The 17,500-nt window shown below is 33.6% G+C and overlaps 1 protein-coding gene and 1 long non-coding RNA gene across 2 annotated transcripts in view; one reads left to right on the forward strand and one right to left on the reverse strand.

Annotated features, from left to right (window-relative positions):
* The window catches only part of LOC135210301 (mitogen-activated protein kinase kinase kinase 9-like), a 172,276-nt gene that overhangs the window by 50,855 nt on the left and 103,921 nt on the right, over window positions 1-17,500 (reverse strand). Inside the window, 2 exon segments of the mRNA XM_064243184.1 lie at window positions 6,046-6,221; window positions 6,720-6,868. Coding sequence (XP_064099254.1) covers window positions 6,046-6,221; window positions 6,720-6,868 — 325 coding nt within the window.
* On the forward strand, window positions 11,226-11,865 carry LOC135210554 (uncharacterized). Its single transcript, XR_010313538.1, has 4 exons — window positions 11,226-11,244; window positions 11,378-11,470; window positions 11,595-11,690; window positions 11,797-11,865. It is a non-coding gene; the product is annotated as an uncharacterized LOC135210554 (long non-coding RNA).

Here is a 17,500-nt window from a genome sequence, read left to right on the forward strand (position 1 = left end):
TTAAATAGGAAAGATTAACCCTCTTACGCCAATTGGACGTATTAAACGTCGAGTCAAAATGTCTCCCGTATGCCGATTGGACGTATCATACGTCGGCTGAAAAAAGTTTTTTTTTAAAATTCGCGGAAAAATACTTATAGGCGTACCAGCCGAAAACTTTTGAATCACGCGCCTTGGGGGATGCTGGGAGTTCACGGATCAAGGCATTATTTTGTTTACAATCGCTACGCAGGCATGCAAGCGCGAATTTCTTTCTTATCACACTAAAAAGTATCAGTGACATATCTCAAAAATTATTTCGTCACTTTGACATAATTTTTGCACCATTTTAAATTATCCTTTACATAAAGTATTATATATGAAAATTTGCACAATTTCATTTAAAATACAACAAAAAATACTCATGATTGTAGCTTTTATCAGTTTTGAAATATTTTGATATAAATAACGATAAGTGCAAAAATTTCAACCTTTGGTCAACTTTGACTCTACCGAAATGGTCGAGAAACGCAATTGTAAGCTAAAATTCTTATATTATAGTAATATTCAATCATTTGCCTTCATTTTGCAACAAATTGGATGTCTTTAGCACAATATTTCGATTTATGGTGAATTTATGAAAAAACTTTTTCCTTACGTTCGTGCGATAACTCTTCCGATAAATTTTTTCGTGCGATTGTCCTAATGTTTGCACCCTTTTGAAATGGTCGAAAAACGCAATTGTAAGCTAAAACTTTTATATTCTAGTAATATTCAATCATTTACCTTCATTTTGCAACGACTTGGAAGTCTCTAGCACAATATTTTGATTTATGGTGAATTTATGAAAAAAAAAAAAAAAATTTTTCCTTACGTCCGCGCGGTAACTCTTCCGAAAAAATCAGAATTTTTTTTGTGCGATTGTTGAAATGTTTGCACCATTTAAAATTAGCTGTTACATAAAGTTTTATATATGAAAATGTGCGCAATTTCATGTAGAATACAACTAAAAATGATTTAAGGTTGTAGCTTTTCCTTTTTTCGAAATATATGCATATAAATCACGATAAATAGAAAAAAACCACGTTCGGTCAAATTTGACTCTACCGAAATAGTTGAAAAACGCAATTGTAAGCTAAAACTCTTATGGCCTAGTAATATTCCGTCATTTTTCTTCATTTTGAAACAAATCTGAAGTCTCTAGAACAATATTGTGATTTATGGTGAATTTTTGAAAAATATATTTACCTTCACTCCGCGTGCCGATTCGCAGCTGCGAGTCTCCGAAATACGTACATCGCATTATCCTAATATTTGCTCCTTTTCATATTAGCCATTTTAAAGAGTTTCATATATCAAAATGTGTGAAAATTCATGAAAAATACAATAAAAAATAATTAAAGGTTGTATCTTTTTCCATCTCCGAAATATGTGCATATAAAAAAATATATATATAAAAATTTCGACATTCGGTCAAATTTAACTCGTCCGAAATGGTCAAAATCTGCAATTCTAATCAAAAACTCTTACAGTATTGTAATATTCAATCATTTGTCTTAATTTTGAAACAAATTGCAAGTCTCTAGAACAATATTTAAAATTACGGTGAATTTTTGAAAATAACATTTTTTTACGTCTGCGCGTTACGAATTCTTAGATCATTTTGTGATAATATTTTTCCGGTGTTGCTTTTATTGTTTTACTATGTATTATATATCAAAATGATTGCAATTTAGTGTACAATACAACGAAAAAAAAAGTTACTCGTTAGCTTTGACCATTTTTTGCACAGCGTGATTTGAATACAATTATCTATGAATTTTTTTTTTCGCTACCATATATTGCATTTTTTTACGTCTGTGCGTTACGAATTCGTAGATCATTTTGTGATAATATTTTTCCGGTGTTGCTTTTATTGTTTTACTATGTATTATATATCAAAATGATTGCAATTTAGTGTAGAATACAACGAAAAAAAAAGACTCGTTAGCTTGACCATTTTTGCACAGCGTGATTTGAATACAATTATCTATGAATTTTTTTTTTGCTACCATATAATTGCATTATTTACATATGATAATGATATTATTTTTCATTTCTGATGATTACATACTAAACTTCAGGCAATGACAAAAAAAATGAGCCAAAAATGAACTCTTAATCTTTAAAACTAAGCGCGCTGTGATTTTTGAAAAAATTATTTTTTTTTTTTCCGCTTCCGCGCTCACTCCAAACCGGCGCCGGCATACAGGAGAGGTTTTTATTTTTAGGGCTTCGGCGTAAGAGGGTTAAGGTAACACTTAAACAAAGGTAAAACCAGGATGGGAGCTTATTCAAGAAAAAGAAACATACTTTCAAATTTTACTTCTTCAAGTTATCAGTAGAATAAAAAGATCTATCATAGTTACAAACAAAAACACCTGTACATATTAGGAAGGCCATCAATTATATAATAAAAACTTAATCCAGGCCAATGAACAACTGAGAGGTGTTATTTAACCCTTAAACGCCGAGCCGCTATTTATCACTGTCGTATGCTGGCGGCGTTCGGGAGTTAGCACCGAAGCGGAAAAAGTTTTTTTTTTTAAATCACAGGACGCTTAGCTTTCAAGATTAAGAGTTTATTTTTGGCTCCTTTTTTTGTCATTGCCTGAAGTTTAGTATGTAACCATCAGAAATTAAAAAAATGTCATTATCATATATAAATATTGGGATATATATGACAGCGCAAAAAAAAATGTTCATATATAATTGTATACAAATCGCGCTGTGTGAAAACGGTTAAAGCTAACAAGTTATTTTTTTTCGTTGTATTGTACACTAAATTGTGATCATTTTGGTATATAACAAATTGTAAAACGATCAAAGCAACACAGAGAAAATATTATCACAAAATGATGCATGAATTCGTAACATGCATACGTAAAAAAGTTTTTTTAAAAATTCACCACAAATCAAAATATAATGCTAGAGACTTCCCATTTGTTGCAAAAGGAAGGTAATTGATTGAATATTACTAGATTGTAAGTGTTTTTGTTTACAATTGCAGTTTTTGACCATTTTGGTCAAGTTAAAATTAACCGAAGGTCGAGTTTTTTCTATTAATCGTGATTTATATGAAAATATTTCAAAACTGATAAAAGCTACAACCATGAGTTATTTTTTGTTGTATATTTACATGAAATTGCACACATTTTCATATATAAAACTTTATGTAACGGCTAATATAAAATGGTGCAAAAATTACGACAAAGTGAAGAAAGAATTTCTGAGATTTTAAGCCGTTGCTGAACGGACACAAGGAAAAGGTTTTTTCAAAAATTCACCATAAATCGAAATATTGTGCTAGAAACTTCCAATTTGTTGCAAAATTAAGATAAATGATTGAATATCACTAGAATGTAACAGGTTTAGCTTATAATTGCGTTTTTTGACCATTTTGGTCAAGTCAAAGTTGACCGAAGGTGAAATTTTGGCACTTATTGTGATTTATATGAAAATATTTCAAAACTGATAAAAGCTACAACCATGGGTTGTTTTTGTTGTATTCTACATGAAATTGCGCACATTTTCATATATAAAACTTTACGTAACAGCGAATATAAAATGGTGCAAAAATTACAACAGTGACAAAAGAATTTCTGAGATTTTCAGCAGAATTACCGCGCGCGGATGTATGGAAATTTTTTTTTTTTTTCAAAAATTCACCATAAATCGAAATATTGTGTTAGAGACTTCCAATTTGTTGCCAAATGAAGGTAAATGATTGAATATTACTAGAATGTAAGAGTTTTAGCTTACATTGGCGTTTTTCGACCATTTCGGTCGAGTTAAAGTTGACCGAAGGTTGAAATTTTGGCACATTGTGATTTTTATGAAAATATTTCAAAACTGATAAAAGTTACAACCATGAATTATTTTTGTTGTATTCGACATGAAATTGCACACATTTTCAAATATAAAACTTTATGAAACGGCTAATATAAAATAGGGCAAACATTACGACAATGGGACGAAAGAATTTCTGAGAATTTCGGCAGAGTTACTGCGCGTGGATGTAAGGAAAGTGTTTTTCAAAAATTCACCATAAATCGAAATATTGTGCTAGAGACTTCGAATTTGTTGCAAAATGAAGGTAAATTATTGAACATTACTAGAATGTAAGAGTTTTAGCTTACAATTGCGTTTTTCAACCATTTCGATTGAGTCAAAGTTAACCAATTGAAATTTTGGAACATCATAATTCATATGAAAATATTTCAAAACTGATAAAAGCTACAACCATGGGTTGTTTTTTTTGTATTCTAAGTGAAATTGCACACATTTTCATATATAAAACTTTATGTAACGGCTAATATAAAATGGTGCAAAAATTACGACAAAGTGATGAAAGAATTTCCAAGGTTTTCGGCTGAGTTACTGTGAGCGGACATAAGGAAAGTGTTTTTCAAAAATTCACCATAAATCGAAATATTGTGCTAGAGACTTCCAATTTGTTGCCAAATGAAGGTAAATGATTGAATATTTCTAGAATGTAAGAGTTTTAGCTTACAATGGCGTTTTTCGACCATTTTGGTCGAGTTAAAGTTTACCGAAGGTTGAAATTTTGGCACATTGTGATTTTTATGAAAATATTTCAAAACTGATAAAAGTTACAACCATGAGTTATTTTTGTTGTATTCTACATGAAATTGCACACATTTTCATATATAAAACTTTATGTAACGGCTAATATAAAATGGGGCAAACATTACGACAATGGGACGAAAGAATTTCTGAGAATTTCGGCAGAGTTACTGCGCGTGGATGTAAGGAAAGTGTTTTTCAAAAATTCACCATAAATCAAAATATTGTGCTAGAGACTTTGAATTTGTTGCAAAATGAAGGTAAATGATTGAACATTACTAGAATGTAAGAGTTTTAGCTTACAATTGCGTTTTTCGACCATTTCAATAGAGTCAGTTAACCAAAGGTTGAAATTTTGGAACATAATTCATAGAAAATATTTCAAAACTGATAAAAGCTACAACCATGGGTTGTTTTTATTGTATTCTAAGTGAAATTGCACACATTTTCATATATAAAACTTTATGTAACGGCTAATATAAAATGGTGCAAAAATTACGACAAAGTGACGAAAGAATTTCCAAGGTTTTCGGCCGAGTTACTGAGAGCGGACGTAAAGAAAGTGTTTTTCAAAAATTCACCATAAATCGAAATATTGTGCTAGAGTTCCAATTTGTTGCAAACTGAAGGTAAATGATTGAATATTACTAGAATGTAAGTGTTTTAGCTTACAATGGCGTTTTTCGACCATTTCAGTCAAGTCAAATTTGACCGAAGGTTGAAATTTTGGCACTCATCATGATTTAAATGAAAACATTTCAAAACTGATAAAAGCTACAACCATGGGTTGTTTTTTGTTGTATTCTACATGAAATTGCACACATTTTTATATATAAAACTATGTAACGGCTAATATAAAACGGTGCAAAAATTACGACAAAAGGACGAAAGAATTTCTGAGATGTGTTGCTGATGCTTTTTAGTGCGAGAAGAAAGCAATTCGCGCATGTGTGCCTGGGTAACGCTTGTAAACAAAACAACAGCTTGATCCGTGAACTCTAAGCATCCCTCAAGGTGCGTGATTTAATATTTTTCGCAAATTAGGCCTATTGCGTGATTTAATATTTTTCGCAAATTAGGCCTATAACTATTTTTCCGCGAATATTTAAAAAAACTTTTTGTAGTTGACATATCGTACGTCAATTAAGCACCTGACAGACAATTTTAGGCGACGTATAAAATGTCCAAAAGGCGTTTAAGGGTTAATAATTACGTCTTAATGAAAAGTAATTACATATACAGTGGTACCGAAATGGTTATAAACTAACTGATCGCCTTCTGTCCTGTGCTGAGCTACTATAGTTGCCATTAGTCATTATGGATCACTGAAGTGATATGAACATCTTTCCCATAAATTCATCCAAATCGTATGGTGCATAATATTAATACTTATAATCACCCATCTGCACCACTATTTTACCATTAAAGTGTTATACTTACATTCTCTTTCATCCTAATTTCATTGACTTTTTCTTCAATCTCAACCTTCCAATGGCCCTGCATAGTGTGGAAGCTCTCATGTGGTGTTTGAGTAAAGTTTGAACGGCTAATCTCATCCAGCTTCTTTAAAATAACCTCAAATGTTGGCCGAGCATGTGGGTCTAATTCCCAACAACCTGCAAAAAGAAGTAATATATTATTGCAGTTATAGATAGGTCATGCCAAAAAAATCTTGAGAGTGAGCACTCTTAACAACTTCAAACGATAATAGCATACCAAAAATTACACCACACACCCTCCTTTATGGATTCTTATTTTTACTCTCATTTTTCCTTCAAACAAATACATACTAAATTTAAAAATAAAAAATAAAAACTTTAATACTACAAGCAGATAATAGCTTGACCCATTCTAAAATTCTAAGTTACTCTACATTATGCCAATCCAGCCACTTCAGATTTTACAAGGAATATTTCACCTACAAACGAATTGAAAGTTAAATTTTTCTTAAGGCAAGAACTGCATTTTCTGTACATTGTCATCAGATGAAAGAAGCAATACGTTTATACATAGACCTGTGAGGTGAAAGTTAATTTACATGAAAGTTAATTCACATCTAAAAAACTAAACATTTTTTTTAAAGTCAACTTGCACATTCAAAATGATCAACTTACTTTCCATCAAATTTCTCCAATTGGAAGGAACAGTGGCAGGGATATGAAGCCTTAATTTATTCATAGCTACACCATATGCAATCGCAAGAGCATCAATCCCTTTGTATGGAATCTCACCAGTCAAAAGTTCCCACAGCACTACACCATAGCTGGAAGACAAAAGTAAAATTATTAAATTGGATAAGGTTTCACCAATATCATCGACGACAGAATTACTTATTGATAAGATGTGACAAAAACTACACACAGGAACTTAAAAAAATTATATACATGTAGAATGACTAGCAAACTATATACTTCATACACACCAAATATTGCCTATCAGAGCCTAACAGTGATAAAATTCATCTCAGTAGTACAACTTTATGACTTTGGGGCTGTTTACCCCATCAACTAAAGGTGGAGTATGGATAAGGGACAATTTTTCAAGGGTCTACTAAACTGAAGAAACTACCTGAAAACAGTGATTGTAAGAAAAAGATAAGAAAAGCTTGCAGTGATTTGTCAAACAAAAAATTGATAGCATTAATGTCTGTGCTTTAGGAGACAGGTTATCATTTGCCACTTAGGTTTATGTGTCAGAAGCCTTGTCTAGAGCAGTGGTTCCAAAACTTGCTCCAGCCAATCAAAAGTTATCATTACCATACCGGGATACCCAGTAGTACAACACGGTACATTTAATATCTGCATACTCCTACACAAAGTAAGTACTATAAGTAAGTATATACAAAAATTAGAAATTAAGCTTATGATATTAAAGTAATGATGTAATAAGGATGGTACAAGCTAAGCTGCTTGCACACCAGAGTATCAATAACGCTGACACTAGGATGATAAGAGAATCAGTGATGATATTTTTATTCTATATATATTTTTCTAGAGTTGAAAATTTATTAACTTTTTCATGGATCCTTAGGGGCCCGCGGACACCAGTTTGGGAACCACTGGCCTAAAGCATCATTCCTTTTTTCCTTTATGAGATTTAGTGACCTCCCACATCACATTTGCTGTACAGTATTGTTAAGGACCTGTTTGGTTTTATCTAATATTTTCTTGTAAATTAACTTCCCGAAACCTTTCAGGAATGCCATCAGCCTCAATAAGACAAAGAAATCAAATACAACTGGTAATAACTTCTCATAAATGGAAACTTATTAAGAGATAATTAGTATATACACAAAATTGAATAATGAGCCTACTAAACGAAATAATAACAATATATGCCAAAGAACACTAATTTAACAAGAATACTAAAAATGATAAAGGCCCAGTTACTACAGTTTTCCACAAAATTTCCACCACTACCATATTTAAATCTAAAAAGCATAGAGACATTAATCCTCAATGACCTACAATGAGAATGCTAGGTTCTAAATTGATTAAGCTTTCAAAACTTCCTACAATATTCCAACACCACTCCTACAACTACCTTGGCACCCATTTGATTGATATTTCAGGCCTAAGAGAAAAATCAAACAAAATTAATTATGAAAACATCCAGTCATCAAATTGATTGAAAATAGAAAAAAAAAGTATTGCTCCACCATCTTAGAAAAAATATATACGTATACTATATGTATATGTATGTGTGTATACAGGCGGTCCCCGGCTTACGACGGTTTCCGGCTTACGACGTTCCGAGGTTACGACGCTTTTTCTTAAATATTCAATGGAAATTCCGTCCTGGGTTACGACGCTTGTTTCCGAGGTTACGACGCTGACGCTTCCGACGCTCCGAGTTAACGACGCTTTTAAAAAACGCATGCTATGATAAAAATCCTTTATAGTTTAGCACAGTACATAATAAAAATATGTTTTTGGTTACATTACAACAAAAATTTTGAGGTTATGATGATTTTTGACACTTTTTTTTTCGTATTTTTTGAATTTTTTTACTGACGCCGCATGCGGAACTAGTTTGCGGGCGAATGAATACACTAGCTTGGGATGCGCAGTTTAAAACAGTCCAAAAGCGCAAATATAATGAAAATCATTGCTTGTTTCCAGTACATAATTAAAAAAAACTAAGTTTCTGGTTAGATTACAACACAAATGCCAAGGTTACGACGTTTTGTATGCTTTTTAACGATACTCATATGCAGAACTAGTTTTTGAGCGGAGGTGCATAAATTAATTAACGCTATTAAAAACTGTATGGTAAATTGACCGAACAACGACCTCGGACGGTCGAGGACGCCAAGCGTAACAATACGAAAGGACGCCACTTCAATCGCGTGCCTGCCTGCATTCCACTAGGTTGTGTGCTGAGACGTTGCTGAAAGTTCCTTGCCATTTTCGCTAATTTACAATGGCTCCTAAACGCCAAAGTACTTCCTCCGATGATAGTTCATCCAAGAAGAGGAAGGTCATCACGATGGAGGTAAAATATGACGTGATAAAGCGTTCGGAGAAGAGAAACTAACACCGAAATAGGCCGTTCTTTAGGCTTGAGCAGGACCACGGTGGTAACCACTGTGAAGGATAAGGAACGTATTCTGAAGCACGTTAAGGATGTGCTGCACCGATGAAAGTCAACGGTGATAAACGAGAAGCAACGTAGCCAGAGCATTGTTGAAATGGAGAAATGCTCATGATCTGGCTGGAGGACCAGAACCAGCGACGTGTTCCGGTGAGCTTAAGTGTGATCCAGGAGAAGGCTAGAGCGCTGCATGAGGCAGTAGTGAAAAAGTTTGGCGAAGGCAGTGCTGGTGGTGAATTTTCCGCGAGTAGAGGTTGTTTAACCGTTTTAAGGCTCGTGCAAATTTGCATAATGTGAAGCTGCAAGGTGAAGCTGCTAGTGCTGATAGCGAAGCAGCAGAAAGTTTTCCAGCTGGTTTGGCTGAGATAATTAAGATGGTGGTTACACGGCTGACCAAGTCTTTAATGTGGATGAGACTGGATTATTTTGGAAAAGAATGCCAAATCGAACGTACCTTTCCAAGGAGGAGAAGTCAGCACCTGGCCATAAAGCTGGAAAGGAGCGACTGACTTTGCTGTTTGGGTTTGCCAATGCAAGTGGTGATTTGAAAACTGAAGCCCTTGCTGGTGTATTTGGCCGAGAATCCAGGGGCTTTCAAGGGCATTTTCAGAGTCAACTCCCTGTGATTTGAAATCTAACAAGAAGGCGTGGGTTACCTTAATGGTCTTCGAAGATTGGTTCAATGACCATTTCGTGCCAGCAGTGGAGCGGTATTTGGACTTCGAAGGGTCTGCCTTTTAAGGCCCTCTTAGTCCTGGACAATGCCCTGGTCACCCTTCAAATTTGAGCGACATGCATCCTAATGTGAAGGTGGTGTACCTACCACCCAATACCACATCGCTGATACAGCCAATGGACCAGGGAGTAATAGCAAATTTCAAGGCTTACTACCTTAGAAGACCATACGTGTTGCTTTGAGGGCCATAGAAGCTAACAAGGAGTTGACACTGAAGCAATTCTGGAAGGGCTACAACATTGCAGATGCAGTGAAGAACATTGCAAGTGCTTGGGACGAGGTGAAGACGACCACTTTAAATGGGGCCTGGAGGAAACTGTGTCCACAGTTTGTGCACAGTTTTTGAAGGCTTTGACCAGGCAGAAGACGTCGAGACTGTGACGAGGAAGATCGTAGGGCTAAGCAAGAGGCTGCAACTAGATCTTGAACCTGATGATGTAACAGAGCTGCTGGCTTCCCATGGAGAGGAATTGTCTGCAGAGGACTTACTAGAACTTGAACAACAAATGATTGAGGAAGAGGAGGCGGCACCAGAGCCAAAACCCAGGTCATTAACTGTGAAAGGCTTGTCAGAGGGTTTTACTCATCTGGAGAGAGCCTTGGCTTCTTTGAGGCAGAAGACCCTAACGTTTCTAGGTTTGACAAAATCAAGAGAGGAATCATGGATTTGGTGACTTTCTACAAGGAGACCCTGAAGGAGAAGCAGACGAAGAGAAGTGTGCAGTCCAGGCTTGACCACTTTCTTCACAAGTCTCCAGTACCACCACCTCCCACTCCTAGTCCTGGTAAGGAATTCTGAACTGTTTTACCTAATTTATGTGTTTACATGTGTACATATTAAAAATGTGTTAATTTTTTAATGTAACAACTACTAAATGTAAGAGTATAAATTGTAACTTCATTAATTTTCATCATTTGTAATTTTATTGCAGAAGTGGTGACAGTTCCAGATCCCCCTGTACTACCTGTGACAGTTCCAGATCTCCCTGTACTACCTGTGACAGTTCCAGATCTCCCTGTACTACCTGTGACAGTTCCAGATCCCCCCCCCCTGTACCTGGACCCTCTGTATCAGCCCGCCCACCTGCACGTGTACAACCAGGTAAGCAATTTCATTTTTCTCATTTTCATGTTGGAAATTGTTTACACCTACATACATTCGTACACTAACTTACATAGTGGTACAATGTGTTTGATGTTGCATAACCTTATTATTATTTTTTTTTCCATTTCAGACCCCTTTGATAGTGACAGTGACCCAGATGACCCTGAGCCTTTCCAATGGTTTTGAGCCTCGCCCTATACATCAGGTAAGGAATCCTTAACAAATTTGTATAAAATGTTTTATAAATTGCTAATAGAAATTTTATTAAAAGTGTACATATGCTACAATTACATACATCCACCTTATAATATATTTATGTACCCTATCATTCTTTCCAGATGTAGATGTTCCCTCATCAGTTGATACAAGTATCACCTCCCCAGAGCCCAAATCAGTTGATACGAGTAGTATCACCTCTCCCATTCCTTCAGGTAAAAGAATTCTTCATTTTTTATATTGAACATCGTATTACACACCAATATGTCAAACAGTAATAACATGTGCAGTAGTTACAGTAGTAGTAACTATCATTTTATATATTTTTTATCATTCCAGACTCCCAAGCACCTGCCCATCCCACTCCATAGCCCAGCCACCCACTCTCATGTACCATATGACCATCCCAGTAAGCAAGCCAACCACTAGAATTTGGTAAGGACATTTTTTTTTATTAATGTTTTAATATTACATAGTAATAAACCATGTTATGTATGTAACATACATACTATAATCATTGTACTATTACATTATCATCCAGACTGGCATGCACCTGTGACTTACATAAACCAGACCTTTACATAGCCTACATGTCTTCATTTTGCTGGAGGTAAGGAATTCTCAGTTGTGTTTAATGTTTGCATACGTACAATAAATTTTGTACACCTAAGTGGTTACATACTGTCCTTTAATATTAATTCTTCATTCCAGACTGGCCCATCATCCTAGCCTGGTTATCTGTGATAAAGCACACTGAAGTTAGGTTGGAATGCATCCTTATCATGAATGCTCTACACCTCCACCTCCATCTCCCACAACCTAGGTAACAGCTTTGAGGACTCACTAAAAGTTGGTAAGTTATGTAAGGAATTTCTAAATTAAGTTTTATACTACATGTTATATGTGATATTAAACCACTGTATGGTGCATATTACTGTAATGTAACTTACTATGCATAGAGTACTTTACTAACATACTAATTATTTTTGTACATTCCAGAACCCCCTGAATGATGTAGGCTATGGGGCCACATAAGACTTTGTCCATCCAGGGTTATGATGACTGCAAAATATAAACTAAAGGTAAGGAATTAATTAACATACATTAACTCTTTTAGTACTCTTGATATATCTACAGTAATTAACATATGCATTCACAACTTTCTGTAGTGTATATTTTGTACACTAATTTTGTTACTTTTTCCTTCCAGAACCAACATTTTTCACACAACTCCAGGTTGTTACTACAAGTGTCATCAAGGGATAACTACTACAAGTAGAAGCACCATTTTTGGATGGAAAAAAACCCTTCAGGAAAGTATACGTATCACATGTAACATGTAGTGTAACAAAGTATGAACAGTAAGGTTTTTACATACAGTAGTACATATTACATACGTACATAACTTTTTTTACAGGAATTTCCAACCAAGTTTGATTATGTACATGTTATAAACCACTGTACGTATGTTTACTGTATGTAACTTACTAAACATACATAACATGACTTAACTTTGATACTTTTTTGGTACATTCCAGAAAACCAGGACCCCCTCCATGATGCGGCTATGGGGCCACATAAAACTTTGTCCAGGTTACTACATAACATAGAACGACAACTGTAAAACTATGTACTACTGTACTAAAGTAAGGAATTATACATAGTACATATAGTAAACATACATTAAGTGGGACCAAGATCTCTCACATGGGATAAGTGATCAAGGTCCCTCATGGAATTACATACATACTGTACACTCCCTGCCAACAGTAGGGGGTGTTAGACCAATCATTTACAATATTAAACCACTGTATGGTGCATATTACTGTATGTAACTTACTATGCATAGAGTACTTACTGACAAAATTATCTTTTTGTACATTCCAGAACCCCTGAATGATGTAGGCTATGGGGCCACTAAGACTTTGTCCATCCAGGGTTACATTGACTGAGAACTTTAAACTAAAGTAAGGAATTAATTAACATACATTAACTAAGTTTTTATACATGTTAATATTTATGTGATATTAAACCACTGTTATGGTGCATATTACTGTATGTAACTTACTATGCATAGAGTACTTACTGACAAATTATCTTTTGTACCTTCCAGAACCTGAATGATGTAGGCTATGGGGGCCACATAAGACTTTGTCCATCCAGGGTTACATTGACTGAGAACTTTAAACTAAAGGTATGGAATTAATTAACATACATATAACTAAGTTTTATACATGTTATTATGTGATCTAAACCACTGTATGCATAGTTAAACACTGTATTGGTTGAATAATTACTGTATGTAACTTACTATGCATAGAGTACTACTGACTATATAATTATTTTTGTACATTCCAGAACCCCCTGAACTGATGTAGGAACCTCTATTGGGGCCACATAAGACGTTGGTCCATCCAGGGTTACATTGACTGAGAACTTTAAACTAAAGGTTAAGGAATTAATTCACATTACATTAACTTTTTTACTCTTGATATAACTCAAAGTAAGGAATTAATTAACATACATTAACTCTTTTACTCTTGATATCTATAATTTACATATTGTATTCAGGACTTTGTGTAGTATTTTGTACTAATTGTGTTTTTATACTTTTACCTTCCAGAGCTACCAGACTGGGATTTTAGTGTATCAAGGATCTAACAAAGTGTGCAATGCATGTGTATACGTATACAGTGACAGTGTTTAGTGTATACCCTAAGGATTAAGTGTAGTGTACATTGTGCTTTTTAGTGTCACAAGAGTTTAATAAAGAATTATACCTTCAAGAACCATCCTTTGCCATTGGAATAACCACACTACACATCATGCAATCTACTTGCATGTCACACAGGTAAGGTCTCTAACTTTTTCTTAGTTTAGGCATATTTCCAAGTGTCGTTTCCGGCTTACGACGATTTTCGGCTTACGACGCGCCTCAAGAACGGAACCCCCGTCGTAACCCGGGACTGCCTGTATATATATATGTTATATATATATATATATATATATATATATTATATATATATATATATATATATATATATATATATATATATCATATATATCATATATATCTATATATCCTATATATCAATATATATATATATATATATATATATATATATTATATATATATATATATATATATATATATATATATATATACTATATATATATATATATATATATATATAATAATAATATATATAATAATATAATAATATATATATAATATATATAATAATATATAATATAATATAATATATATATATATAATATATATATATATAGATATATATATATATATATATATATATATATATATATATATATATATATATGCTTAAAAAATCACAGTAGATGCACGTGAACTTCATAAATAAGCGAATACCACGGGAAATGACAGTCAGGAATCCAAGCGCTTTCGTCTTTATTAAGACATGGTCAAGGAGCTACTAAAGTACAATCGGAGAGGAAGGCCTCAGGTACAAACAAGATCAGGAATACCAGATGGTTAATTATCAAAAGGGTAAAAATTAAAAGGGATAATCCAGGATTATCGGATATCATCACGGTCACAAACTTAAACAGATTCTGACCCTAACCGAAATTACAAGTACTTTACAGTCCAAAACATGTAAAAAAAACTGAATATATTAATTTTGTTGCTTATATTTATCTACAACTTTTTTTCATTATGAAAGCATCAAGTTTAAATAAACCAGACTTAAATTTAGAACATTTCTATTATTTGACTTGATAAAACAAGATTCAATGATATTCCTTTTAACTGTGTCATTACATGGGACTAAGGCTCTTGCTTGACTCCAGTTAATAGGATGGTCTAAATCTCTCATATGTACAAATAATGCATTCGATATTTGCCCAGTTCTCACAGAATATTGATGTTGCTTAAGACGCTGTGAAAGAGATTTGCCAGTCTGTCCATAATAGATTTTATCACACTTTTTGCAAGGAATTTCATATATGCAGCCTGGAAGATCTTTAGGAGAATTTTTGATTACTAAACTCTTGACATTAATATTACTGAAAACAACATTTATGTTAAAAAGCTTTAAAATTCTAGGAATATCTAAAAACCTTTCATCATAAGGTAATTTTAGAATGTTATGCTTACTAAATTCAAGTTTGTCATTAGTTGAATAAAATGTTTTTCTAGCTCTTTTCCATGCCACATCTACAAAAGTCCTTGGGTATTTAAGTTTCAATGCAATATCATAAATAGTTTAATTCAGCGTCAATAAACTGCGGCTACAGACACGTAAAGCCCTTAGGAACATCCCAGAAAAAACAGAGAATTTAACATTTTGATGGTGATTGGAGTAGTAATGAACAAAAGAGGCAATATTGGTTGATTTTCGAAAGACTGAAAAGGTGAAATTTCTATCATTTCTATGGACAGTTACATCAAGAAAATTCAAATTACAATTTCTTTCTTCCTCTACAGTAAATTTTATAGAGAAGGGACTAAATTATTGAGATTATTAAGGAATTCCTGGAGGTTTTCGTGAACTGGCCAAATACAGAAGATATCATCCACGTATCTAAACCAAATAACTTTTTTGTCTCAAAAAATTCCATGTAAATATTGCTAAGGCAGGCAGGAGATAAGGGATTACCCCATGGCCATGCCAAACTTTTGTACAAAAAATTCCCCATTGAAACAAATTTACTATCTTTTGATACATAACCTTATGAGACTAATGAGATTTTCTACACTTAAGGGAATGTCATGACGCTCTAATTCCTCTTCCAAATATTCAAGTAAGTCATCTACAGGCACTTTTGTAAATAAAGAGACAACATCAAAACTAACCATATTAAAATCCTTTTGTTATTTAGAAAAATTGAATCAAAACCTATGCCCTGATGATATCAATATTTGTAGAGGTATTGTGTATGGTGCTATGAGTAAACCTTCTCCCCCTAATGTACCCGTGAGATTTCTCCAGGCTTTTAAGAAAATTAAAGAAGACGAAACAGTGAAGGTGACAAAAGCAGATAAATCTAATGCAGTGGTAATTATGAATAAAAGTGACTATATAAGTAAAATAATGACATTGCTAAATGACACTGATACTTATACGAAACTGAGGTCTGACCCTACACAGACAGTTAACTCCCATTTTAATAAACAAATTAAATCCATTGAAGGGCTTGGACCATTTAATTAAACAGTTTACACCGCAATGCGCCTCCCTACCTTACATGTATGGTTTAGTCAAGACACATAAAATCAATAACCCTATCAGACAATCATTAGTTCAGTGGGCTCAGTTTCGTATAATTTATCTAAATGGCTTGTAAAAACTTCTTACTCCTTTGGTAGGAAATATTTCTAACACGAATGTTAAAAACAATGTTGATTTTATAAACAAATTGAATAGTTTAAATTTGAATTATGATTTTATATGGTTAGTTGATGTTGTCTCTTTATTTACAAAAGTGCCTGTAGATGACTTACTTGAATATTTGGAAGAGGAATTAGAGCGTCATGACATTCCCTTAAGTGTAGAAAATCTCATTTAGTCTCATAAGGTTATGTATCAAAGGATAGTAAATTTTGTTTCAATGGGGAATTTTTTGTACAAAAGTTTGGCATGGCCATGGGTAATCCCTTATCTCCTGTCCTTAGCAATATCTACATGGAATTTTGAGACAAAACTCTTACCAAGAATTTTGACCCCAAAAGTTATTTGGTTTAGATACGTGGATGATATCTTCTGTATTTGGCCAGTTCACGAAAACCTCCAGGGAATTCCTTAATAATCTCAATAATTTAGTCCCTTCTATAAAATTTACTGTAGAGGAAGAAAGAAATTGTAATTTGAATTTTCTTGATGTAACTGTCCATAGAAATGATAGAAATTTCACCTTTTCAGTCTTTCGAAAATCAACTAATATTGCCTCTTTTGTTCATTACTACTCCAATCACATCAAACGTTAAATTCTCTGTTTTTTCTGGGATGTTCCTAAGGGCTTTACGTGTCTGTAGCCCGCAGTTTATTGACGCTGAAATTAAAAACTATTTATGATATTGCATTGAAACTTAAATACCCAAGGACTTTTGTAGATGTGGGCATGGAAAAGAGCTAGAAAAAATTTTATTCAACTAATGACAAACTTGAATTTAGTAAGCATAACATTCTCAAAAATTACCTTATGATGAAAGGTTTTTAGATATTCCTAGAATTTTAAAGCTTTTTAACATAAATAATTTTGTT

This window comes from Macrobrachium nipponense, chromosome 39 (genome assembly GCF_015104395.2).
Source record: "Macrobrachium nipponense isolate FS-2020 chromosome 39, ASM1510439v2, whole genome shotgun sequence".
In the NCBI taxonomy this organism is placed as follows: domain Eukaryota; kingdom Metazoa; phylum Arthropoda; class Malacostraca; order Decapoda; family Palaemonidae; genus Macrobrachium; species Macrobrachium nipponense.